This window comes from Rattus norvegicus, chromosome 17, assembly GCF_036323735.1.
Source record: "Rattus norvegicus strain BN/NHsdMcwi chromosome 17, GRCr8, whole genome shotgun sequence".
NCBI lineage: Eukaryota > Metazoa > Chordata > Mammalia > Rodentia > Muridae > Rattus > Rattus norvegicus.
The window spans coordinates 71,840,081-71,865,577 of record NC_086035.1 but is presented as its reverse complement, the minus strand read 5'-3'; the positions used below and the strand labels follow the sequence as shown (position 1 = coordinate 71,865,577).

Sequence of the window (25,497 nt, the reverse complement as noted above, 5' to 3'; positions counted from 1 at the left end):
GTGGAATTAAAGGGGTGCCTCACCAGCACCTGGCTTGGCTAAATGTTTTTACCAAGTAACTGGGGTCACCAGATTTTCAGTCTAGGGAAGGTGAGTCCTTGCCAATCTCATCGCACCTTTCAGGATTTGTCATTTGAAAGTTTAGCTGTCAGTCACTTCTTAAGTCAAAGTCAGGAAAGACAAACTCCTCGGTGCTTTTCTCAGCACAAGTCCTAACCTAATGGGAAGATGCTCTCTTAGGACGGGGAAGTGAAAGAACCCCTTGCACACAGGAATGGTTTTGGAAAGATTACAAAGGGAGAGCAAGGTCAAATGTCAGGGCCAGTGAAATGCTCACCAAGTGAGGCACTTAAATGGAGCCTGAGTTTGATTCTTGGTACCCACATGGTAGGAAGGAGAGGCAACTTGTATAAATCGTCCTCTTGCCTTAAAGCTCCTGCTGTAGCATGTGAACCCCTCCACTGTAAACTGAAGAACGACAGATGTGCGTCACACTGAACCAACCTTATCTGTTGTACAAACTTTCAATCATTCCAGTCACTCATCACAATGCCTCCTGCTGACCATAGCAGAACCTAACTGCAATCCTGGCTCTTGGGAGCCGAGGGAGCTCAAGGCCATTTTCAGATATAGATGAGTTCAAGACTAGCCAGGTTTCATGTACCTATGAACCTGTCTTAAAAACACCAAAGTTAACCATCTAAACAAACATTCTTACAGGAATGCATTTGGTAATAGTTAGGGGTGATTTATACAATTATAGAGAAACAAGGGGAAAGATCATGAAGTTACGTCGTACTAATGAAGAGGAACCTCTTTTGTCATTGGCACCCTCTAGTTGCTGCTGCTGAGAATGCCAGGAAAAGCAACTTAGTACAAAGGATCAGTATCAGAAGGCACAGGGCAGGCGCTCAAGATGGGAGCCTGCACCTTCCGTGCATTAGAGACAGAATTAGCCGTCGCTCAGTAGCCGGGCAGTTGGAAGCCCACAGGGATATATATACACATATATATATCATACATATTACTATATATAGTATATATACATATTATTAATATGCATGCTGGATTTGAAGATAAAGCTGCCATAGACTTCACAGCTGCTTTTGACTGTCCCAATTACAAAATCACAAAAGGTCCCAATTACAGAATTCTTTCATCTTTATTCTTTAACTCAAACTCATACAGTAAGTACTTTGATCACAAAGCCCACCCTAATTGGTTTATTGTTTTGTACGCATTCTTCCACTCTGTGTGTGCACCAACAGTTTCAGCTTTTGTGAGTACCAACATAGCTGGTACTCACTCATAACGCACCTTCTGGGTTTGAGTTAACGATGTTTCTAATCCACCCTAAAGTGATTTCCACAGCCGTATTCCATAATCCCACAGTAAACCCTGTAGCCTGGCTTAAACAGCAAACAGCTCAAGCCAGATCACTTGGGCTCTTGATTCCTCAATCGTAATTCAGGCTGAGTTTTCCCCGCCCGGAGTCACTAGACTTCTCTACTAGAGAAAGCACGCATTTTCACCTCAAGCAGAGCGCCAAGATGACTTCATTACATGCTGGATGGAGCTAGAGCTCCACAGTGTGAGCTTATCAAGACGAGGAAGAGGATGATTTAATACACACTGCATTCTAAGCCTTTCTAGACCCTGTAGTGCCAGACACGCCGCACGGCCAGAAATTCCGGCGGAGACCATCAACAGAAGCAGTGGAGAGAAACAACCAGAGAGCACACAGATTTTTAAAGGATTTTTATACTATATTAAAAAAACACAAAATAAAAAAGGGATCCATCAACATATATCTTAGAAGTCCATCCAAGAGTTTCAGTGTCCAGCAGCCATGGAGGCTGACGCCTGTGCCATTGCTCAGTCTGCAGCTCGTGTAAGGATCAAGGAGGTGACTTTAAGTTACAATCACACTTGCTCTGCTAGATCCAAGACCCTGAATTTATCCAAATTGTAGAAACAGGCTTTAACCACCCGTCCACCAAAATACCTCCCATTCAGATCGACAACAGCTGGAAGGCAAACAAAGTGACAATTGGTCAATACAGGAATCTTGAAAGACATAGAAACAAATAGTAACTCATATATGTTAAGTTCTTCTACAGTACAACAAACCTTTAATTGCCGATTCGACTCTCTCAAATTCTAGAAATATCCGTACTGCTTCATCATCAGGGGCACCAGGAATCTAGAATGGAAAGGAACACAGTGGTAAAGATGTGTCTGTACACATACTCTAACTTCAAGTATTAATATACGTGTATATCCACGCACACATGACATAAGTGGTCAGCCATGAAGGAAATGAACTGTTCATATCAAAAGCTGTTCTAATGTGGTTTAGAGGGCATAGTGTTAAGGGTTGGGAACATAACTAAAGCTAAGTAGTGCAGTCTGATTTTCTGGAGGAAGCAACTAGGACATAATCAAGTGTCACACAGGCAGCAGCCAGCCTCGTGACGCAGCAGCAGCAGCATTAGCAGCAGCAGCATTAGCAGCAGCAGCATTAGCAGCAGCTGCAGCGAAAGCTATGGCTACACAGCTGTACTCAAACGGTTTGCATTTTCACTAGCTTTGTTCAGGGGTCCCAGCCTTCTACAATATAGCTTCATGTCATATTAGTCTAGCTAATTCCCAGGAGTCCTCGCCCAGCCTAAAGGCCCTTCCTCTGCCACGCCTCACACTCTATTCAAAGCCTGGCTCACATGAGACAGTAATAAGGCCTCCTCCATTGTTCTCAAGATCAGTACTCATAGCCAGTACTGTTAGGTCTACTATTTTGTATTTCCTGGTTGGTTGCTATGTGCTGTCTCTTCCTCTGAACATATCCTTGAAAGCACAACACATTTCTGGTATCTTAAATGTTCTCAGTACAGAATTGGCTCCAGAGGCACTAAATACTTACAATATGATGTAAGTTATACTACTAAATAAAATCTACTTTTGTTTTTACAGTTAAAACTAACACATAGCCAGGAGTGGTGATGCATTCCTTTAGTCCTGGCATTTAGGAGGCAGAGGCAGGAAATCTCTATGAGCTCTAGGTCAGCCTGCCTACAAAGAGAGACCTTGTCTTAAAAACAAAATATACAAACAAAAACCACCTAGCATTACGAGAAGTCTAACTGATATGCATTGGCTTTTATAGGGAGACAATTTCACTAGACCGATGCCACTTGTAGAGGGAGATTTAGAACCCTCCAATTATAAATTATATCAAGAGAAAATCTTCCTACCTCAAATATCACACATTTCCCAACTTTGCCATATTTTTCACATTCTTCCTTGGTTTCAACTTCCAAGTCTTCATCGACCTCTCCTGCACCGACCATGTTCTATATACAGAGAAACAAATACAAGCATAATTTACAAATGTCTTCAGAAATAACATTTTCTTTTATAAAGGCAAATGTCTCTCCCTTCTACCCTACCAGAACTAGAACCTTGCACATACTGGGAAGTGCTCCAACACTGAGCCCCATCCTAGAAGTGGAATATGTTCTACTCCCAAAAGACAGAATGGAAAATTCTGCCTCTAAAGTACTTAAGCTAGAATTTCTGTAAACAGTCAGGAAGCTCTGAAAAGATACAAGAGTATCTGTGCACCGAAGACCTAAGAGAGTGCTTCAGAAATCTCTAACCATTTTAACTAATTAGTCACTGCAGTTTCAATGTAATACTTTACTGGGAGGATAACCTAGAACCCGTCTGTAAGGATCTACCCAAAGGTATTACTTGCAAAAGTATCATTTCAGTATTCTTTCCAAAAATTAATTACTTATTTATTTTAATGTATGGGCGTTGCCTGAATGTATGTCTGTGTACCATTTGAGTGCCTGGTGCCCTCAAGAGGCCAGAGGAGGGTAAATCCCCAGGAACTGGAGTTATAGTCAGCAGTGGGCCACCATGTGGGTGCGGGAATCAAGCTCGGGTCCTCTGCAGGAGCACCCCAGGCCCTGAACCACGGAGCCACTGCTCCAGCCCATACCGTCAGTATTTTATAGGGTACCAGTAGGACTTTGTGAACGCCTGTAAAGACAGGTGGACAGGTGACACAGAATCAAGGGACAGGTTTTTTTACTTCTTACCCTCAGCAAGACCACTTTAGTAGGGCACTTAAGAATTTCAGTTAATGGATTTGAATCCGACTTCTTGGATGCATCTGTATCAAAACATGAGACACTATGATCGTTAGTTAAATATAGACATAAAAAAATCTAGACATAATTAAGCCTAGAAGTCCTGAAAGGTCTATGAGAGTATCTGTGAGATATTGTATCAGTCACATTCATTGAAGTGGATACCCACAGTTCAGGGGCCTAGACCATACAAGGATGGAAAAGTAAACTAAGAACTAGGTAGTGTGAATTCACTCATTACCCTCTGCTCACAACCAGGTCATGTGACCAGCTGCCCTGACTGCCCCTCGGGAACGAACTGTAGACTGGATTTGGATTGAGCCAAATAAACACCTCCTCTCGTGAGCTGCTTTTGTCAGGTTATTTTACCACAGCAATGGGAAGGAAATGGAACTAAGAAGTGTTACAGACTCCCAGTACAAGAGACTAAGTCAACTGCAATGCCAACTTCATCACTGCTGTCCTAGAGTCATTTACAAAAGCATCTATGCAAGCAGTCGCTGCGGTACAAACACGTTCTTCTTTGATAGATGCATCCACAGCATTTTCTCAACGTCTCTGCCCTCCATCTACCATCTGTTGCCCATTTCATCTCCTAGAGGGCTGGCAGAGCATTTATAATATCTGCTGATAACCCTTGTTATGTTGCTGGCCTAGACAATTAACTATCTAGCTACTAGCTGAGCTGACTTTAGACACTACTGTAAACTGGGATCACCTTCCCCTAGCAGCTAGCGCTCAGGCGACTGGCTGCTGCTGAGGCAGTACACCAACAGGACTGTTAGTGAGTTGTCACCAACAGGACTGTTAGTGAGTTGTCGCCATACTTTAGAAAAGGGAATTCAGATGACCTGCTGATGGGCCTCACCAAATGAACAGTAAGTGAACCAAAACCACGTCTGTACTGAAAGGCAATGAAGATGTAGGGAAAGCGAACATAGTCACTAAGTACTTTATCAAGCTATAAAGAGTCTTTGCCCAATCAAAGCAGCTGGCACGTTTGTTCCCACAAGCTTATCTCACGTCTTTCTTGGTTCTGAAACATAAAGACAAGTCTCAGGGCTTCTTGGTGTCCTAAGACAGAAGTGGAACCCATGTTATAACTGGAAGTCACTGCCTCCCGAGGGAGGATGCACCTGCCCTCTGGAATGAAGGACCCATAGTGCTCTGTGAACGTACCCTGAGACTCGCCCTTCTCTGTGGCGTCACCAACAATGATCTTGCCGCCACGCTTGCTGGTCTTCTCCACGGACAATGCAGTGCTTAGCCCTTGCTCATGTTTCCCCAGCCCCTGACCTTCCCGGAAGCCATACTTCTGCATGATCTTATGAGCCACGGTGCCACTGCAAGGAAAGGAAAGGATCCGTATAGTTGATGCCACCGACCCCAGAACATGCTCATCTATGCTGCTTTCTGCAAGAGGGCAACGATTTACTCCTGATGTCCAAAGGTCTCAAGGGTGTCCCCAGAGGCACCATCTGGTTGGCTTTGGATCACGAAGCCCAGCTTCCATTAGATCTGTACCTGCTTATGTTCTGTAATTCCTGTCAGGTTTCCTTTAGAACAAACTATTCCAGAGCAAAGCAAATGACTACAAATGCTAAGCTATACTATATTGGAACTTTCTTAAGTACAAATTAAAAATCCAATTCTTGTTTAAATGAAAATCAAACAAAGTGACAACTTTTATGGTGAGCAGGAAGGACAAGAACCAGAAGCACTTCCTCTGCCCTCTTCCCCTCCAGTGCAGCGCTGTCACTGACACGACACCGCTCTCTAGACAGTGTGGTGGAACTGCGCCAACATTTGCACTGGTAAATGCAACTTCCACTAGCAACCTGTTTGGCAGCAGCTGAAACAGTATGACTGAAGAAAGAGCTTCCATTATTTGAAAAGTCATCCTGCTGTTCATGAGGTCTACTCCAGCTCTTTCTTTAGAACCTCTTGAGGGTCCTCAAGACCCACACTGCAAGCAGCAGTCTGTTCAACAGCATGGGATAAAAAATGTAGGGCAATGCCACCCAAGCGGCCTTTCACAGCATCAGAATACAAATATTGTGGCCCTCACTCCTGCAATCCTAACGTCAGCACCCCAGTGAGTGAGGCAGGTGGCTAAAGAACAGTGAGTCAGCCTGGGCTATAAGGAGATACTACCTCAGAACAAAACAACACCCACTAGTCTTACTCAAATGGCAATCTTGATTTTTTTTTCCAAACCATGGCAAATACTATAATTAGGATGACAAACGATGTTTCTTGTTTTGAGGGGAGTGGTTAGGGACAAAGCCCAGGGCTAATGCACAGCAGACAAACCTTTCACACTGAGCTGCATCTCCAGTCTACACGGTTTCTTAAAACCAAAGGTGTATGACCATAGTCTAAGGCAAATGACCCATTTCTTCAGGAAAACCCAGTGCCCTTCACCCTTTGGAGAGAACACGAACCATCTCTAATTCCTATGAGTTATTTTATTTGCATGTTAGGAGAAATGACGTAATTATCAGAAACTTCTACATAGCAAAATGTGTCTAAACCATCCATGACTTGTACTAAAAGGCTGCTTTGTACAAACTTGCACTGGTTTGGAAAACACTCAGCACGGTATGAACACTAATCCTTATAGAGCAACATGTGACCAAACAAGCATGTCTCTAGAAATCCAAGTGCCTTCATTTTCAAATGAGTTCTGCCTGTGGGAAAAACAGCCAACACTCACATTGTATCCTAGTCTCACTGTGTAGCCCAGGCTAGCCTGAAACTTTGACCCTTTCTGCCTCCATCTTCAAGGTGCTGGGACTGCAGGGCTGAGTCACACCCCCAACCTCTGAGTCTTAAACCACTTCAACCTTCTCTCCGCTAGATAGGACACTCAGCACTTACCCCATGTTAGCGAGGAAGGAGTTGCTGGGGCCGGTTGGAGACCTTGGTCTGTCCGGCTCCTCATACACTGGGGGAGGAATAGCAGCTTTGGAAGACTGTGATCGAGGTCTTGAGTCCTCTTCATAGGGAAAATCTCGGGGTACTGTTGAAGAAAAGTAAAGCAGGCTCAGCACAGCTCTGTCAAAAACCCCAGAAGCTTCACTAGCTTCCACTCTTGACCCTGAACGGACTTAACCTACATTTTTGTTATGTTCTCTCTTCCCTAAAGAACACTGCCCACATCTGCTCGGTCTCCACAGCTACCACAAAATGTTCTGACATCAGTGTTTAGATCCTGTCACTTAGGTCGTGTGGACGCCTGAGGGTATGCTGGACAGGTGGTTGATGCTGGAAACGTAACCATGGCCTCTGGGAAGCATTAAGCTCTCTCCATAGGTGAGCTGTCCATCTCTTCACTCCCAGCATTTTTTTTTCCCCTTTTTCTTTTTTTCGGAGCTGGGGACCGAACCCAGGACCCCACTGAGCTAAATCCCCAACCCCCACTCCCAGCATTTTAACAATTAAATAATAAAAGTTATAAAATCAGCATTCAGGACAGTGGGCTACCTTATTAACACACATGCACTTTGCTGCCCTTCCGTCCCTGTAATGTTTTTGGTTTAAGTGGAAGAGGATTCTTAGTTCTACTGGCCATATCCTCCCAGCATCCTTTTTCACATCTTTCTGAAATGCTGCTCACCTGTCAAAGCACTCACTTAAATGACAACTCTTGCCTGACTGTAAGATTTCTGTGTGCTCCAAGGAGATGCAATGTAAGTCTCAGGCGTACTTGCTGTGGACACTAACTTAGCTGCACATACCATTAAAAACCCACTTGTGCATTAGCATCAACAGGAAGGTTTAAAGGTATCGGATAGGGGTTGGGGATTTAGCTCAGTGGTAGAGCGCTTGCCTAGCAAGCGCAAGGCCCTGGGTTCCGTCCCCAGCACCATGTGGTGGCTCATAACCTTCATAGATCCTGTTCCAGGATATACAATGCCCCTATTCTAACCTCCACATGTGCCAGGTATAATGCAGACAAAACACTTACATACATAAAATTAGAATATAATAAATATTTTCAAAAGATTATTGATGGCTTTTAGTTTTCATTTACTTATTTTTGTTTTATGTGTAAGTGTATTGCCTGCATAAATCCCTCTAGCACAAGCTGGCCTGGAAAACCACTGTATAGCATAGGCTATCCTTGAATTTGAGTTCTTTCTGCTGTTCCTTCATGCTGGGCACGTGCTACTCTTTACTATTGCTTGTACTTACTTCAAATGAACCTATCGCAAACAGGAAACCTTATGAAAAGAATAATAAAAATCTCCACTTCAGGCTGGGCACTTAATCCCAGGACTCAGGAGGCAGAGGAGGCAGATCTCTAAGTTCTATGCCAGCCTGGTGTACAAACTAAGTTCCAGGACAGACAGGGCTACACAGAGAAACCCTGTCTTGAACCTTACCCTGAAAAGGAAAAAACAAAACAAAACAAAACAAACAAACAAAAAAACACCCAACAACAACAACAAAAACAAAAACCCCAAGCCAGCTCTGTATTTCCGAGTCTGGTATTAGTCCCACTCGTGGGGTGGGCACGGTGGCTGCATGCTCCGACCCCAGCATTCAGAGGCAGAGGTCACAGCCAGGCCAGCTGAGCCCTTGCTGCAGAACAGAGGAAAGCAAAGCATCGAGAGTGCAGCAGGCAGCCAGGCCACTGTGAAGTCAGTGGGGACAGCCAGGCTACTTTGCTCTAAACTCAAGGACGCTAAGAGAGTTGAGCTGAGGGTCTTCACTGTCCATAAACACCCGTATGAGAATAGGTAATAAAAGAAAGGTGTACATACACTCTTTGTCTTTCTCTACCAGAGAGGTCGGTGGGGCGATGGCAGCTCCCCCCATACCTGTGAAGACATAAGGACCATGGTTAGCAGTACAGTTTAAGGAAGAAAGCCAAATCAGCACACTCAATTTGCCCCTGTGTAGTTATGGCTTTATCCTGGCTTCAAAAACCTTGGGGAGTAATTCAGCTTCCTGTTTCCAATTGAGAAAACAATCAGAGAATGAATCTGAAGAAAAGGAATAAATCGAGTTCTGATGCCAAAGCCACTGTTCCACCAAGCACGTGCCTGACACCTCTCCGGAGTATGAGTCCCTAGGGGCTCTTAGGAACATGCTAGGCAGTGCCTCTGTTCCTGCTGTGTCTGCTGGCCAGGTAATATGGACAGAAACTGAAAGACAAGACAACTAGAACATCGTGAGCAGACTAAGGAATTCTTTATTCTATGAATCCCCAAATACAGAGTGTCCTGGCCATACCCCTAGCATAAGCCCTCCGGGAGTCGCACCAGGAAACCCTGTGTCAAGTGTCCCACCCAGATGTATTGTGACTTTACCAGTGGAACAGTAAGATCAATTGAAATTGGTTATAAAACCATGCTGTATCAGCCCAACATGTTTCACAAAAGAAATTAAAGCCAGTAGAGATGAATTATGATGAACAGATTGGGTGACACACATCAACAAGAAATATAAACCTAGAGAGAACCTCAACAGACATCAAAAACGTCATTTTCTGTTTTGTATGTTCAGACTGGCCTTGAGCTTGTGGTCCTGCTTCCACTTACAAAGTGCGAGGACTACAGGCACCAGCACTGTGTCTATCGATGAGAGTCCACGTCATAGATTAAGCACAGTAAGAGAATGACGACAATCACTAGTAATCATATCAATCTGCCAATAAGAAGTCAGCAGATGTGGCTCCTCTCAGAATATTCTATTGGTCTATTCTGCATTTTCAGACTTCAGTAGAATATGAGCAACTAAAACCTTGAAAAGTTTAAAGCTATTGAGAGAAGGTAGGATCACTGTGTACATCACAGGTTGAATACTGCTGGTTCTCTGGCAGTTACAAGTTCAAACACAAAGCCTCTCACTGAAGTTGCATACTTCCTGTGATTATTTAAGGGAGGAAATTTTCTTGCTATACAGAAAGCACACCTTACAAAAAAGAGAGCAGTCACTTTATGGGCTAGGAAGATGAGACTTGAAAGTATTCAACAAAGAAAAAATGTTAATCAAAATCAACAAGTGGCTGATATCACGTATCAAGTATACAACACTGCCAGACCCTTGGTGCATTCAATGAACATTAACATTATTTTAAGTAAGAAAAGCAATGGAACTGTGATGGTGTACTGTAATCTTAGCATTCAGAGGGCTGAGGCAGGATGAGGGTCGTGAGTTTAAGGTATGACTGGGTTAGTTTCAGGGCTCTATAAGAAGATTGTCTCAAACACCACCCCTACCAACTCCACCACCAAACTAAAAAGCCAACAACCAAAAAATAACAATACAACTACATTTAACTCCCTCGTCCACCTAAGTACTAAGATTTTTAAATCAACATTCTTTCCCACTTAGCAGATATTTTCAAAATTTAAATTACACCCTACACAGACTTTAGCACATAGCTGGGAGACTATTACTGTCATAAAACACAGTTACACATACAGCAGTTACCAAGTATTACAGCACATAATCTTTAGTTTTTGTGTTTGAGACAACAAATTACAATGAGGGCTTTAGGCAAGTAAAAATCAAGGGTAAGACCAACGTGGGCCTGTAATACCCAGAATGTACTGTCTGTGAGACTCACTGTAAGCTAACAGATTCTGTCAGAGCTGTGAAGGTCTGAGATGCTCAGTCAGTGGCCAATTGGTAGGAGACAAGTAGAGGATCCTGCCAATTAAGCCAGCCAAGTAACCCCAGCAACCACACCACAATGAAGCCAAAAGATTATTCTGTTCTTTCAGTGTCATTAGCTACTGCTTCTAATTGCTGCTAAGAATGTATTTTAAGGGGTTGGGGATTTGGCTCAGTGGTAGAGTGCTTGCCTAGCAAGCGCAAGGCCCTGGGTTCGGTCCCCAGCTCCAAAAAAAAAAAAAAAAAAAAAAAAGAATGTATTTTAAACACAACTAAACCCCTTCTCCTAAAACTGTAGGTAGGCAGGATGGTCCAAAGCCCCCAGTGCAGACTTTGATCTCCCTGCTCTCTCAGGTAGCAGGTGAACAGGAAAGGCCTGATGGATACTCAGATGCAGCCGAGTTAGTGGCAAATGTGCTCTGGATGTGGTGTCTCCCCCTCCACCCAGGGCTGACCGGAAATGCCCTGCGTTTGTGAAGAGGCAAGATAAACAGGCCAAGTAAGGAAAAGGGCAGAAGTAGAACTAATGCTGCTTTCAAGTGGACAGCAGTTGTCTTGCTGTGTTTATAAAGTTCAGAGTGGGGATATATTAAACAGCATAAACCAAAGCAGCTATGGAATGTAGACTGGAAGGAAGCTAGGGTGCCAGCCCAGGCCCCCAATTACCCAAACCAACATGAAATGAACCCTGTTCAAAGCAAAGGGAGTGCAAAGCTTGCGCTGAGTTTAGGGCAAGCTAGTCTCTGCTCACGCCTTACTTCTTTTCCTCCGCTCTCGCTCATAATCTTCATCCTCATCCGAGTCCGGGTCTGGGCGTCTTGAAAACCCACTGGCTTCATGTCTGTCTTTACGCCTCCTATAAACAAAATAATAAATGCTCGTCACAGACAGATTAGGATAGACTGTAAGCTTAAATGTCCCTGTGGTTGCCTCTTGGCAAAACAAACATGCAAACAAAGAAACAAACCCAAAGAGGAGAAAAAGAAAAGTGTTCTTAGAGTATGAACTGTTAATTTTTATATATATTCCAGGAATGGATACAACAGAAAAATTTAAAAGAAAAAAATTAACAGCTTTAACTGATACATGGGTATAATTCATAGGAAAAAAATTTGACATCTAACTTTTGATATTACAGCATACGATTTCAGGAACTGGGAGGGGAGAGGGAGAAAAAACTAGAGTCAGGATCTAATAAATGAGAGTATAAATTAAATTAAATAAAAAATTAATTAAGTCCTATTACCTATAGTTTTAAATTATAAGTATTATAAGTCAATTATAAGTAAATTAAAAAACACATGTAACTTCACTTGGCTCAAAAATAGGAAAGGAAGCCAGGTGTAGTGGCCCAAGCCTTTAATCCTAGCACTCAGGAGACAGAGGCAGGTGGATCTCTACATTTGAGGTCTACAGAATGATTTCCAGAACAGCCAGTTACAGAGCAGCCCTGTCTCAAAAAACCAAAACCAAAATATAGTAAAGGAACAGCACTGAAATACTGTAAATATTGTGATTCTAGCAGTCACGAACCCTGCAAAACTTTCAACAATGGTTTCTGTTGTTTTGATTTTGAAACAGGCTGGCCTTGAACACTATGTGGGTGGGATTACAGCCATGAACCACCACACCTGGATACCAGTGGGCTTTCTAAGTTCTTTTTCTAATCCACACAAAGTCTACGCTTTAGGTCTTCAGAGTCTACACATACATTTCCTCAAGTGTGCTATCAATGTGGGATGGAACGAAAACAAGGAAACTCTTGGTGACTGAAGCCATAACCTCAGGCCCAGAGACCATACTAAAACTCACTCAGATTCTAATGCACACTTGTTTCCACATCAAGATGAAGCCTGGGTTGGGGATTTAGCTCAGTGGTAGAGCACTTGCCTAGGAAGCTCGAGGCCCTGGGTTCGGTCCCCAGCTCCGAAAAAAAGACCGCCCCTCCCCCCCAAAAAAGATGAAGCTTACTTTTCTCTTTCCTCTATTTCCTTCTGTCTTTCCAGCTCCCGCTGCCTCTGCCGCTCTTCTCTCTGGCGCTTCACCACTTTCTCATAGTCGTTAGGAAACATTGGGTCATATTCATCAGCCAAGGGGATCAGGACTTCCCCTGCAGAGAACCCACTGGGCACAGGGTCCTGGGGAACAAGAACACCTGAGTGAGTGCCGTATCACATCCTGCAGGGTTATCAGAGAAGCAAAGGTCCCAGGATGAGGCAAGAGAGGCCTTCCAGATTATCTAAGGATCCTTTATTTCCTGGTGAGTTGAGGCCTCCCCTCACCAGATGGCAGCACAACCTGGCAGTTAGGCAAAAGCTTATGTTGGGAAAAGCACTGACAATCACGGTAAGTCTTAAGTGAGGTTTAAACTGGCATCTGAGTGACATCTGTACATGTGAAAATGGATTACCATTTTCCAGACTTCCCGTGCTCCCTCCAGAGTCTCACAGTGCTACAGACACATAGCCAAGGATGACATGAACAACTCCCAAGCCTTCGGCTTCATAATAGGAGCCCGTTCTATTAACAACATGCAGCATTACGCCCCCCCCCCCCCTTTTGCCTTTCTTTAAAATGACTTCTAACACTGGTAACAGACAGTTAGAAATAACCTTACGGTTTACATTAGAAGAATGAAGTTATAGCTAATCCACTGGAGGCAATCCACTGAAACTATTAACACTGGCCATACAGGGACTGGAGATAGGCATTAATAAAGTCACTGACTGGCTTTCCAGAGGACTCAGGTCTCACTCCCATCACACATACAGTGGCCCCCAACTGTCCCACCACCATCCTAGGGATGCATCCGCACAGGCAAGAGGAACACATGCAGTGTACTGAAACATGAGGACAACACACTCACACACTCATAAAAGTATGTTTAAATGACCGTGTAGTTCTATTGTTTTGAAAAGGAGAAATGGACAATCACTAAACACAAATTAGAGAGCAGAAGGCCGAGAAGTTACAGAAAGATATTCTAAAATTATGTAATTTTGTAATGCATAGAAGGTATGTATGATTAAAAAGATAGACTTTTCATTTTTACCCATCTTTCATTCCTGAAGTTTCCATAATAAACTATTTTAGGTAATAATACTAGCTTTCAGTGGCCTACTGAAGAGACCCTTGTGGGGGCTGGAGATGGACAGAGGTTTACAGTGCTTACTGCTCTATCAGAGGATGGCTGGGAACTCGGTTATCAGCACCCACACAAGGTTCACAAATGCCTAACTCCAGCCCTAAGAGATCTAAGGCCTCCTCTGGCCTCCATGGGTGTGTGCATGAGTGAGCAAGCACGCTCAAGCACTCGCGCGCGCACACGCACACACACGCGCACACACACACACACATGAGATAAATCTCATAAAGAGAGGAACATACATGTAAAATAAAGAAACGTGGAAAATGCTTCAAACCACAGGTGGGTACGGCTTACCTTCAGCCCAGCTGCCACATGAGGTGGCGTGTCTACGATCTGTCGGTCATCTGAGGAGCCTCCTCGCTTCAGGTCGATGACTGGAGCGAGGACTGTACTTTGCTTTGTCCTTTGGCTCTGACACCAGAAACAAGAAAAATGCACCAAACATCCAAATTAAAATTCATGGTACTTGCAACAAAGACACCTTTTCTGGTCTCTGTAACAAACCTTTGGCTGAGATAAAATCATCCTTAAAGCAGTTAAGAGTCTAACACAATCAGTGTGCTTACTGTTTGCTGAGGGGTCTTAGGGAGCCCAGGCTGCCTCCAGTGCCCTCTGCAGCCGATGATGAACCTGGACTCCTGTTCTCCTCCCTCCACCGCTGAGTGCTGACTGAGCAGCAGACCCAGTTTATACACAGGGGCTTCAACACAGGCCTTCCTGGAAACTAGGCAAACACTCCCAACTGAGCTACAGCTTCATTCCCTTTTGCTCTTTTTTAAAAGCAGATTTCCTCTATCTATACAGTTTATAGTAAGTGTGGCCACTTTATGGCTGGCCTTAAACTTACAGACCTACCTGTCTGTCTCCAGAGGGCAAGCCCTATCCTACTTCTTTTAGAATGACTACCCCAACCAGACAACAATTATTCAATCTGTCTGTCTGCCTGTCTATATGTATGTTTGTATGCATGCATACTTGGGTGTGCATGCATGTGTGAGGGCCGGGTCTCTTCTTACACTATAGGGTTCTAGGGATCCAACTTGGGTCATCAGGCGTTGTCACTCACCGAGCCGCCTCACCACCCCTCCCTGTTTCCTAAACGTGCTTTTGATTTCCAAATCTTCAGCACACACCACCTCCATCTTCTTTGTTTTTCTCTGGGACACTGTTATTACAAGTGCTGCTACATATGTCTCCCTAACTTACAGCTCTAAGTTCTAGCAGATCTAAAACCTGTTTAGGTTGAGGTTAAAGGTAGTAGACAAGAATATCGTACAGCAAGCTGGTGAACACCACCAAATCCTCAGGTTGCCAGGATGCCATGGCAGATCATGCGGACGGACTGACGGTGATCACCAAAGTTTAACTTCTCGGTTTTAAAATTTAAAGTGGTACAAACTTTCATTCTTATCAGGAAGTCTGAGCTCTCTGGATTTTAATGGTGCTCTAGGCAAACAGCATATCATCAAGGTATTATATACAAAACCACAATATAAACCCTAACTTTCCATAATGGGCATTATGTCAATCACTTATTTAGTCATTTTAAAATTTAATTTTTCAAAAATGAAATACAAATGAAATCAAACCTTCACCTTTCAGATACAGGTAAATTTTTCCATACCAAGTATTTTTAAAAGTTTGGTTAGTACTCTGAGAAATTCACCAAAGAGCCCAAGAGAAACAATACAATGTAACTTCACTTCCTCATAAGAAATCAACCACACAGATGATAGTCCTCAAAACTCATGTCAGAAGGTTAGCAGATGGTTTAAAGTAATGTTCCATTCTGACTGATTAAAATCTATGTGCAATCTCAAGACAATTGCTAATAGCTGACATTAAAATATCTGCACAGCTGGGTGTGGTGGTACACACCTTTGATCCCAGAGTTTGGGAGGCAGAGGCAGGCACATCTCTGAATTTGAGGCCACCTTGGTCTACACAGACAGCTCAAGGACAAATATTGAGATCTTGTGTCAAAAAGAAACATAGAAACAAAGAAATTTTAAAGACAATGCCATGTCTAACACAGATGAGCAATTCCCACCTATGACTACACATGCTGGGTATGTTCACAAACACCAGAGCCTTTCGTGGTGCACACTGTGGCGCTGATTATCGTGCAAAGCTCAATTCCAAGCTTCCTACAACAAACTAGGGGGACCCAGCCTAGACCAGAAGTGCCAGAGGATATTAGGACCACGGTATGAAAGCATCATCTGAAAACAGTTCAAAGTCAGTCTCCGACATCCTCCGGTCTAAAGCCAGTCTTGCGACTGAGTTTCATTCCTACTCCATGAAACTGTCCTGTTAGTTCCAAGAGCCAAGAGAAGTAAAGTAATCAACTCTCCACCCCTCTCCCCATCCACTATTTTGCATTTATCCAACAAGGGGGCAAGCTTAAACTAAGCTGTTCTCAAGGAGCTCAGTGGACTTTCCCACTCCTGCTTGGGCCTGCTTTTACCTTGGCTTGAGTGAGAGCTGCCTTCTTCACCTGGAGCTGGGACTGCAGAAGCTTGAAGTTTTTGGACCAGCCTTCAGTTTTTGAGTCACTGGTCTCCACTCCCAGGTCATCATATAGGGACATCTTTTTGGTTTAATACTGAAAGACAAGCAAGGGCAGAGACTAAATAATGCAAAACAGAAGCAAGTTATGAACATCTCTGTTAAAATAGCTGTACCACGGTCCCTGCTGTCACAAGTGCAAGGTTCTTTCTAACCTGCAAAACTATTCCTAGGCACTATTTTAAAAACAGTCCTCTAGAGTAAAACCTTCAGTTACAAAATAGATAATGAAGTAAGATGGACAATCTCTGTTTGGGGCATTATTAATGGTTATTAACCAGGTGGTAGAGAGATGGCTCCGTGGTTAAGAGTACTGGTTGCTTTTCCAGAGGTGCTGAGTTCAGTTCCCAACAACTGAACTGTAATGGTGGCTCAGAACCATTTCTGAGTCCCATGAGGGCCAAGATTGTTACAAAAAGAAACCTTGTCTCAAAACAAACAAACAAACAAACAAACCACACAAAAAAATCCCTCACCAGTGTGGCCAGCCACTGGGTTTTAGTAAATTCTGGAGGTAGCCACAATCACAAGTCTACCCCTGTTAGCTTGATCCACAACACAATTTCTATCTTATACTTAGGGCTTAAAAAAAGGATGACATTTTACAGAATCATTTATTCCCCTCCACATGTAACTATCTCCAACAGTTTAAATTTCCCATCCACATTACCAAGATACCATAGGCCACAGCCTATCAAAAGCAGAGCAATTCGTAACTGAAGCCAACGGCAGAGCAGATTTCTGTACTGTTCTGACTTGTAGAATTACCTACTAGAGTGAACTGTTCCCTGTTGGAAGGATATGTGAAAAATTCATGTTGGGGGGAGGGGAGGTTTGTAATAACAAATGGGGGGGGGTGTCAATGAGAACCCATACGGTAGGAGAAAAATGACTCCTGTATTTTCCACATGTGACTTGTCCTAAAACTCCTGATCTGCCTGCACCTTCTAAGCACTGGAGTTCCAGGCATATGCTACCCTGGGCTAGGTTACTTTATTTACTAAACTTTGTTATCTCGAAATGCTTACAGCTTATCCCAGTATAAATGTGCTCACGTGATCTAAAAAAGACACCTGTTGCAGAGAGACAGGCCTCACCTATGCTGAGAACAAGCGGAATCATCTAGAAAACCATACTTTCCACCCTTATATACCCTTACCAATAAGAATTTATGTCAACGGTCCTCCCTTCCTGACTTCTCAATGGATGGTCACCCCTCTAAACCCCTCTTCATCCCTTGTCACCGTCTAAAACTGCAGAATACTCTACAGCGCTCCTCGGCTGTTGCTTCCCCACTCCCTCATTGGTGCAGCCTTTCCCGATCTGCCCTTGTAAGAAAACTCCTCTAAACTGAATAAACATCGGCTCCTCTTCCAGGTCTTTCCAGCTTGTACTCTGGTTCTTCGGATCAATCCAGCCCTGGGTTTTCGAACACGCTTCTTAAGAGATCTAACCCCTGGAGAAGCATTGAGCTTGAAGCACGCAGTCATAGTGCAACTGGTCCAAGTAGAAGAAGCTCAAAAGCTAGCGGAGGGACATGAACTTCCCTTAACACAGACCTGAGCATGCCGGGGGTTACAACTGTCTCTCTCTAGCCAGGTGAGACAACGTCCTCTACCCTCACTTAAGGTGCTCTGGAGGAAACAAGTTTGGGGGTTTGTTTTTGTTTTTGGCCTCTCCGTTCATGAGGCCCGAGGCACCTTGGGTTACTGGGGTCTAGCGACTCAACACCTTGGTCTGGACATGGGCCATGAAGAGGAGAAAGGAACGTTCTTCCTGTCAAGAGGACCGCGACAGGTGGAGGGGAGATCTAGGCGGCCCAGGGGAGCATGGCAGGCTGAAGGAGCCTACCGTGGAGGGCTGGGAACCCCCGGGTAGCTCGGGGTGCCGCGCCCGCATCCCCGCGCCCCTTACGGCGCGGCCTAGAGCCGCGGCCTCGCGTCCAGCGCATCCGTGAAGGCGCGCTCACCCGAGTCTCCGTTCCAGATCGGAACCGCCTGCCAGGGCCGCCGCGGCGCCACTCACCCGGCCTTCCGAGACGACTGTGCCCATGGGCCACGGCGGCGGCAGCGCCGAGCCCGGCCGCCCTGCGCGGAAGCCCGCCCACCGCCGGAGCCCGCCGCAGCACCGAGCCTCCACCGAGTCCGCAAAGTGATGCACCGCGCGGGGTAGGAGAGCGGGGGCTGCCGGGAGTACACGTCTGCGCCTGCGTGCGACTCGCGGAAGCAAAGCTGCACTGCCCAGGTCGCACTGCACCCTGCTGACCGGAGGACTACACTGCATCCCGTCTCTGCCGGCCAAGAGATGGCGCCGTTGGCACAAGGTTTCGAGATTCATGTGCCTTCAGACCTTGAGTTCAGGAGCCAAGAGAATCCCTTCCTAAGCTCTAGTTATTCATTCTCAACCACTCTTTTATATACTAAACGGTGGAAATACAACTCTGAAGGCGAGATATTGCAGAATAGCATTGAAGCTGGGTCTTCAGAGAAAGAATGTAAACACTATAGAAAAACCAGGGCTCTGTGTAAACGTGTTTTTTTCCCATGGGTAAATTTTATTTCAACCTATAACTGGGTGGTCGTGACCTACGCCTTTAGTCTCGCACTCGGGAGGCAGAGGCAGACAGACTGGTCTCTAAGTTCGAAGACAGGCTGGTGTCTACACAGTGAGTTCCAGAGCAGCCAGGACTACACAGAAACCCTATTTTGAAAAATAACAACAACCACAAAGAAAAAGAAGGAGAAGGAGGAGAAGGAGAAGGAGAAGGAGAAGAAGAAAAGAAAGAAAGAAAGAAAGAAAGAAAGAAAGAAAGAAAGAAAGGAAGAAAGATCAAGCTAATAAAACTGTATTAGTCAGGGTTTTCAATAATCAGAGAGTTTATGGAATATCTCTATGTATTAAATGAATTTATTGCAATGACAGACAGTCTGTAGTCAACTAACCAAACAACGGGCAGCTGTGAATGGGAAATCCAAGAGTCTAGTAGTTGCTCAGTCCCACAAGGTAGGTCGTTTAAGCCGCTCTTCTCTATAAGCTGCAATCTGAAGAAGGAGGTCCCAACAGAGGTACTGGCAAGTAAGTGCAAGCAGGCAAAGAAGAAGAAGACTGAGTCTTCCTTCTTCCATTGTCTTATGTCCTCAAGCTCTACACCTGGATCTAAAACTTGCTTTGTCCCAGACTGGCCTTGAACTCAGGACTGCTTGCCTCAGTCTCCTGGGATTAAAGGCATGTACTATCTTGCCTGGGCCTAAGCTTTTCATAGACACTGTCTCATGATCTCCATGCCAAGATCCAAGTCAGAAGCCTGTGTCTTCCAGTCTCAAGATCCAGATCACAGGTGTGTCCTCCATTTCTGGGTTGTGGTTCATTCCAGATGTAGTCAAGTTGACAACCTGGAACAGCCATCACAGAAACTGTGGAGGATTAGGTGAATCCTGGCACGAGTGAACACGCCAACATTATAATCTGATTTATAAGAATGCATTTAAGTAATTCTGAAAGTCTGAAAATGCAAGACTGGGGAAATGCACCTGTTTATGGCAGATAAACACAAAGAAATCAAATAGCAACAATGTGTGCGGGTTGATTTCTGGACAAAAGTTTAAAATGACATTTTATAACACAGTCCCGATTGCAGGAAAAAAAAATAAGAGGGGGCTGGAGAGATGGCTCAGTGGTTTAGAGCACTGACTGCTCTTCCAGAGGTCCTGAGTTCAAATCCCAGCAACCACATGGTGGCTCACAACCATCTGTAATGGGATCTGATGCCCTCTTCTGGTGTGCATGAAGACAGCTACAGTGTACTTAATGTAATAAATAAAATAAATTAAAAAAAAATAAGAGAAGTCTATGCATCAAATAACACAATCTTATTATTCATAGTAAACACTATAAGGAATAATAAATAGGGAAGAGGAATACACACACACACACACACACACACACACACACACACACACACACACTGGGATTTTGTTTTTGTGAGACAGAAGGGAATAGCTAAGATCACTGCCTGCTCTTTCCGAGGACCTGAGGACCTTTGTTCACTATCCAGCATCCAAGACTTATATGCAGACCAAGCACCTGTACTCGAAAAATAAAACACATTAAGAAAAAGAAAACTGGGGTTTTAAAATAAAATCAATTTGGTAGGTCTACTATTATAGGCGTCCTTTTGTGTTTTTGTTTTGTTTGTTTTTTACTGGTTTCTGTGGGGTGTTGCTTGGATTTGGTTTTGGTTTCTTGAGACAGGGTTTCTCTGTGTAGCCCTGGCCATCTTGAAACTCACTCGGTAGACCCGGGTGGCCTCAAACTCAGAGATCCCCTTGCTTCTGCCTCTTGAGTGTTGGGATAAAGGAATGTGCCTGGCTTAAAAAAAAAAACCTTTTGTTTGTTCTATTTCTAGTTTCATAATATTTAATATTTCTAGTTACATAACTTCTTAGCTCAATGCACTTGTTCTAAACTTTCAGCGAACACAATGTTTATATACGAGAATTTTCTTCTTCCTGCTAGGAAGAGGAACAGTATGAGAAAGGGGAGCTACAGAACCAGCATACATGGGAACCCCAACACAAGTAAGTTCTGTGAATTTTCCCAGCAATATCAGCAGCCTGGAGTGGGGACAGCAGGAAGCAAAAATACGACATTGGTTAATCATAGCCAGAATATTAGGAGGGCAGATGTTCTAGAAGAAAGCAAGAGGAAGGGACATTTGAAGCCAGGTAGCTCAAATACCCTGGCAAGAACAATGGACAGAAACTGGGGGCTGGCATGAAGAGTGCTGGGTGCTCTCAGAGGAAAACAAATCGGTTTTCAATTAGCATGATTTGCATAACTTGTAATTTGATTGCAACTGTGTGTAGTGTGTATAGCAATGCTTTTGCTGTTGTTTTGAGACAGGGTTTTTCTATGTAATCCTGGCTGTCCCAGAACTCACTACCTAGACCAGGCTGGCCTTGAACTCACGGAGATCCTCTTGCCTGTTTCCCAAGAGCTGGGATTAAGCTGGGATTAAAGGTGTGTGTTGTGGGGTTGGGGATTTAGCTCAGTAGTAGAGCGCTTACCTAGGAAGCGCAAGGTCCTGGGTTCGGTCCCCAGCTCCAAAAAAAAAAAAAAAAAAAAAGAACTAAAGGTGTGTGTCGTATACACTGTCACTGTCTTCAGACACACCAGAAGAGGGCACCAGATCTCATTACAGATGGTTGAGAGCCACCATGTGGTTGCTGAGAATTGAACTCAGGACCTCTGGAAGAACAGTCAGTGCTCTTAACCACTCAGCCATCTCTCCAGCCCCCTTATCCCACTTTTTTTTTTTTTTTTTTTTTGGTTCTTTTTTTCAGAGCTGGGGACTGAACCCAGGGCCTTGCGCTTCCTAGGCAAGCGCTCTACCACTGAGCTAAATCCCCAACCCCCCACTTTTTTTTTTTAATGACAAAGAAAACAAAATATAAAATAAGTCCTAAGAAATACTATTATCTCAAACTGTCTTGAATGATGTACAAAATGCTCACAAAGCGTATGAAAAGCATTTTCAAAATATAAGAAGTGCTGTGGTTTGCCCTGGAGTTATCCGTATTTTGATGCTAATTCCACTGCGGCAAGGACAGCTGCCTAGTCACATACTCAGGAATCAGGTGACTTCACCAGAACCTCCCCTTTGAATTTGTAAAATACAGGTGAGGGGCAGGTACAGGAAAGAAGGAGGCCTATCATTGGAGGGAGGAGAAGGAAGGATGGGCGGGAGAGAAGTTTGAAGGAAGAGGAGGAGACTGGAAAGGAAAGGAAAGGAAAGGAAAGGAAAGGAAAGAAGAGAGAGAGAGAGAGAGAGAGAGAGAGAGAGAGAGAGAGAGAGAGAGAGAGAGAGAGAGAATTTACAGGTTATTAATGTTTTTAAGGGAAGGATGGTACTGGGCTTTATATGTTTATGTGGGCAATTATATCTTACCAATTGGGCCAAAGATTATTGTGTTGTGTGTCCTTTTACGTAATGGTTTGAGTGTAGGTAAATGTGCGGCGGCTGGAGACACTGAACCGCTGTTGGGATGTGTTTCCACCAATATATCTAGCAGATATCTTGGGACACCACGGTGCTATACCTAACGAGGTAAAAGACAACAATACTTTTTTTATTTTTTGTATTTTTACAACAACAATGAAGAGCTTCAACGTGTCTTTTATAAATTCTGTTGCAGCAAACGCAACATTAGCAAACGTACTACTTTCTTCTGAATCAACATTATTGAATTATATACTATTGTGTATATAATAAACATAATGTGTTGCTGCTCATACATATCAGCCCCCTTTCTGACTGCTTCCTAAACTTCTGGTCTTCCTGAACTCCAAAATCATGATCCGCAGGAATTGCAAACATACCCGAGGCTGTGCACAGGTTTCTCTGGTATGCTCTGCAGAACCATCTGAAAGCTTTCCAATTACCTCGGAATCTACCTCGCCGTGCTTTGTAACAGGGCGTGGATTATTTTCAATATATCTAATTGTGCTTGTTCATTTGGAAAATCAATATGTATTTTTCTACCCAGTCTTCCTGGACGCAGCAAAGTAGGATCTGGTCTGTTTGTAGCCATGACCATTTTAACTCTATGCAGCATACCAAATCCACCCATTGGATTTAGGAACTTCACCAAACTTCTCTAAATCGCTGTCAGCTGATGTACCCTCAGAAAACCAACAGCCACCAACAGCCCCGATTTCATCCATAAAAACTGTACATGGCTGCCGATCCCTGGCATGATTAACCATTTCTCTAGTCAAACAGGCATTTTCACCAATTCACTAGTCTGCAACAGAACTAGATGCAACAGCTGGCAGGCAACAGGTCAAGCCAAGAGTGTTTCCCCAGTGCCTGGGGGTCTATCCAGCCCTTTGGAGTATTATGTCCTGGAGTAATACTTTGGATTACTTCTATTAATTCCCAAATCTGTTCTGACAGCCCTCCAATCTTGGAATAAGAAACATTTCCGGTATTCTCATGAGACATATACATCAACGAAGCCACCTCTTCCCCCCCCCCCCCCCCCCCGATGGTTAGGGTAGTCATGTTCAAAGCCACTCTCCTTCCTGGCATCAGCCGGCTTCTATCAATGCCGCCCACGACAACCGGCAACAGGTCTTGGCCCATTGCTCTAACAATGAGGTTTTCTTCTGCTAACTGTTTAAGCACTTCATCCACAATCTGCCCTACCTTTGCTAGTGCCTTCAGATGGCTTTCAGACTTCCATGCTGCTTGCTAAATTCTAATTGTTCCTTAGCTCGCTAAGCCGGTCATCGATCTCCTTGTGCTCTGGCCTCTTCTTGCTGGAGTCCTGAAGCGCCTTGAGTTTCTGGTCCGCCGTGATGAGAAGCCATCGCCCCTCCTGTTCTGTATTTTTTTAAATTATTTTTTACATCGGGACCGTAGTTTCCCCTCCCTCCTCTCTTCCCAGCATCCCCCCCCCTCACTCCCCATCTAGCCCCCTCCCAGTACATTTCTTTTTAGAAAAGGGAAGACGTCCTGCTTTTATTTTGAGACAGGGTCTCTCACTGAACCCGGAGCTCACGGTTTGGCTAAGTCAGATGGCCAGTTCCTGGACTAGGGTTGGACATGTGTGGTCACGCCCAGATTTTCTCATGAGGACCTGGATCCAAACCTAGGTCCCGAGGCTTGCGCATCAAGTGTTCTACCCACAGATCCACCTCCCCAGCCCCTTCTCTCCGATTCCTTCAAACACCTTTGTCCATTTTCCAGCATTTTTCTTTCTTTTTTTTTTCTTCTTTTTTTTCCGGAGCTGGGGACAGAACCCAGGGCCTTGCGCTTGCTAGGCAAGCGCTCTACCACTGAGCTAAATCCCCAACCCCTCCAGCATTTTTCAAAGTGCTTTTGCTATACTATTTTTCGTGTGTGTGTGTGTGTGTGTGTGTGTGTGTGTGTGTGTATTTTTAGACTTTATGTGTATGAGTGTTTTGCTGGTGTGCGTGTCTGTGTACCTTGCGGAGGCCTAGTGACCAGGGAAGCCAGAAGAGGGCAACAGAATTTCTGGGATGAGATGGAGCCCAGGTCCTCTAGAAGGGCAACCAGTGCTCTTAACCACCCAGCCACTTCCCCAGCCCCCTTCCAAGTCAGTTTATACACTCACTACCCATCTGTGATGTTTATAATAGCCAAAAAAAAAAAAAAAAGTAAAAGCTAACCGATACCCCACAATGAAGACTCACAAAATCTAATTTTGTTGGATAAAAATAATTTAATTGAGGGATCCTGCTTTGGTTCTAAAACTACAGAAAATATAGCTAAAATATATTTGCCAATTTTATTTCTTTTCTAGCTAGATGACTTTATCAGGTTTTTTTTAAACTTTTTACTTGCCTTTATTATTTTCAAACAAAAATAATGAAATGATCAACTTTTAAAGATGTAGGACTCTCTGGAATTAAACTTATCTGTTCGTTAATGCCTCTTTTGCTTGTTTAACAATATTGCCATCAGGTTGGAGAGATGGTTCAGTGGTTAAGCACACTGACTGCTCTTGTTGAGGTCCTGAGTTCAATTCCCAGCAACCACATGGTGGCTCACAACCATCTGTAATGGGATCCGATGCCCTCTTCTGGTGTGTCTGAAGACAGCGACAGTGTACTCATATACATAAAGTAAATAAATCTTTTTTAAAAAATTTCCATCAATTTTTAATTACACGGATTGGTTGAAATTTAGTCTTCTCAAGTCTCCCGCTCTAGCTGCAGTTTTCCCCTTATGGTTTTGAAGCTGAGAGCCTAGGAGAGCCCACCACCTATACCAGAGCCAAAGACATGCGGCTAGCAGAGGGCATTGCTCAGTGATAGCACATCTGCTCAGGAGGAGCCGGTCTCTGGATCTCCCCTGCAACACCCGGAAACAAAAATGTAATTCCTGCGCAGGCTTGATGGCTTTCCTGTGCTATTTTTCTTTTCTTTCCCTTTAAAAAAAAAGATTACTATTCTCTCATAAATTACATCCTGACC

The 25,497-nt window shown here is 44.1% G+C and overlaps 1 protein-coding gene and 1 pseudogene across 2 annotated transcripts; both read right to left on the bottom strand.

Moving 5' to 3' along the window:
- Nucleotides 1-1,743: 1,743 nt before the first annotated feature.
- Rbm17 (RNA binding motif protein 17) lies at nt 1,744-18,637 on the bottom strand. Of its 2 annotated transcripts, none has more exons than NM_001013058.1 (12): nt 18,523-18,637; nt 16,397-16,534; nt 14,224-14,340; nt 12,753-12,919; nt 11,540-11,637; nt 8,924-8,980; nt 7,035-7,176; nt 5,334-5,497; nt 4,104-4,177; nt 3,252-3,350; nt 2,131-2,203; nt 1,744-2,027 (listed from the first exon to the last, which is right to left on the bottom strand). In NM_001013058.1, the coding sequence occupies exons 2-12, from the start codon at nt 16,517-16,519 to the stop codon at nt 1,924-1,926; spliced, it is 1,218 nt and encodes a 405-aa protein (NP_001013076.1). In that variant the 5' UTR covers nt 16,520-16,534; nt 18,523-18,637; the 3' UTR covers nt 1,744-1,923. The 2 variants fall into 2 exon arrangements, with proteins under 2 accessions (NP_001013076.1, XP_006254267.1); XM_006254205.4 differs by having other exon boundaries at nt 18,467-18,605.
- On the bottom strand, nt 18,463-23,968 carry Psmc6-ps1 (proteasome 26S subunit, ATPase 6, pseudogene 1; annotated as a pseudogene).
- Nucleotides 23,969-25,497: the final 1,529 nt, after the last annotated feature.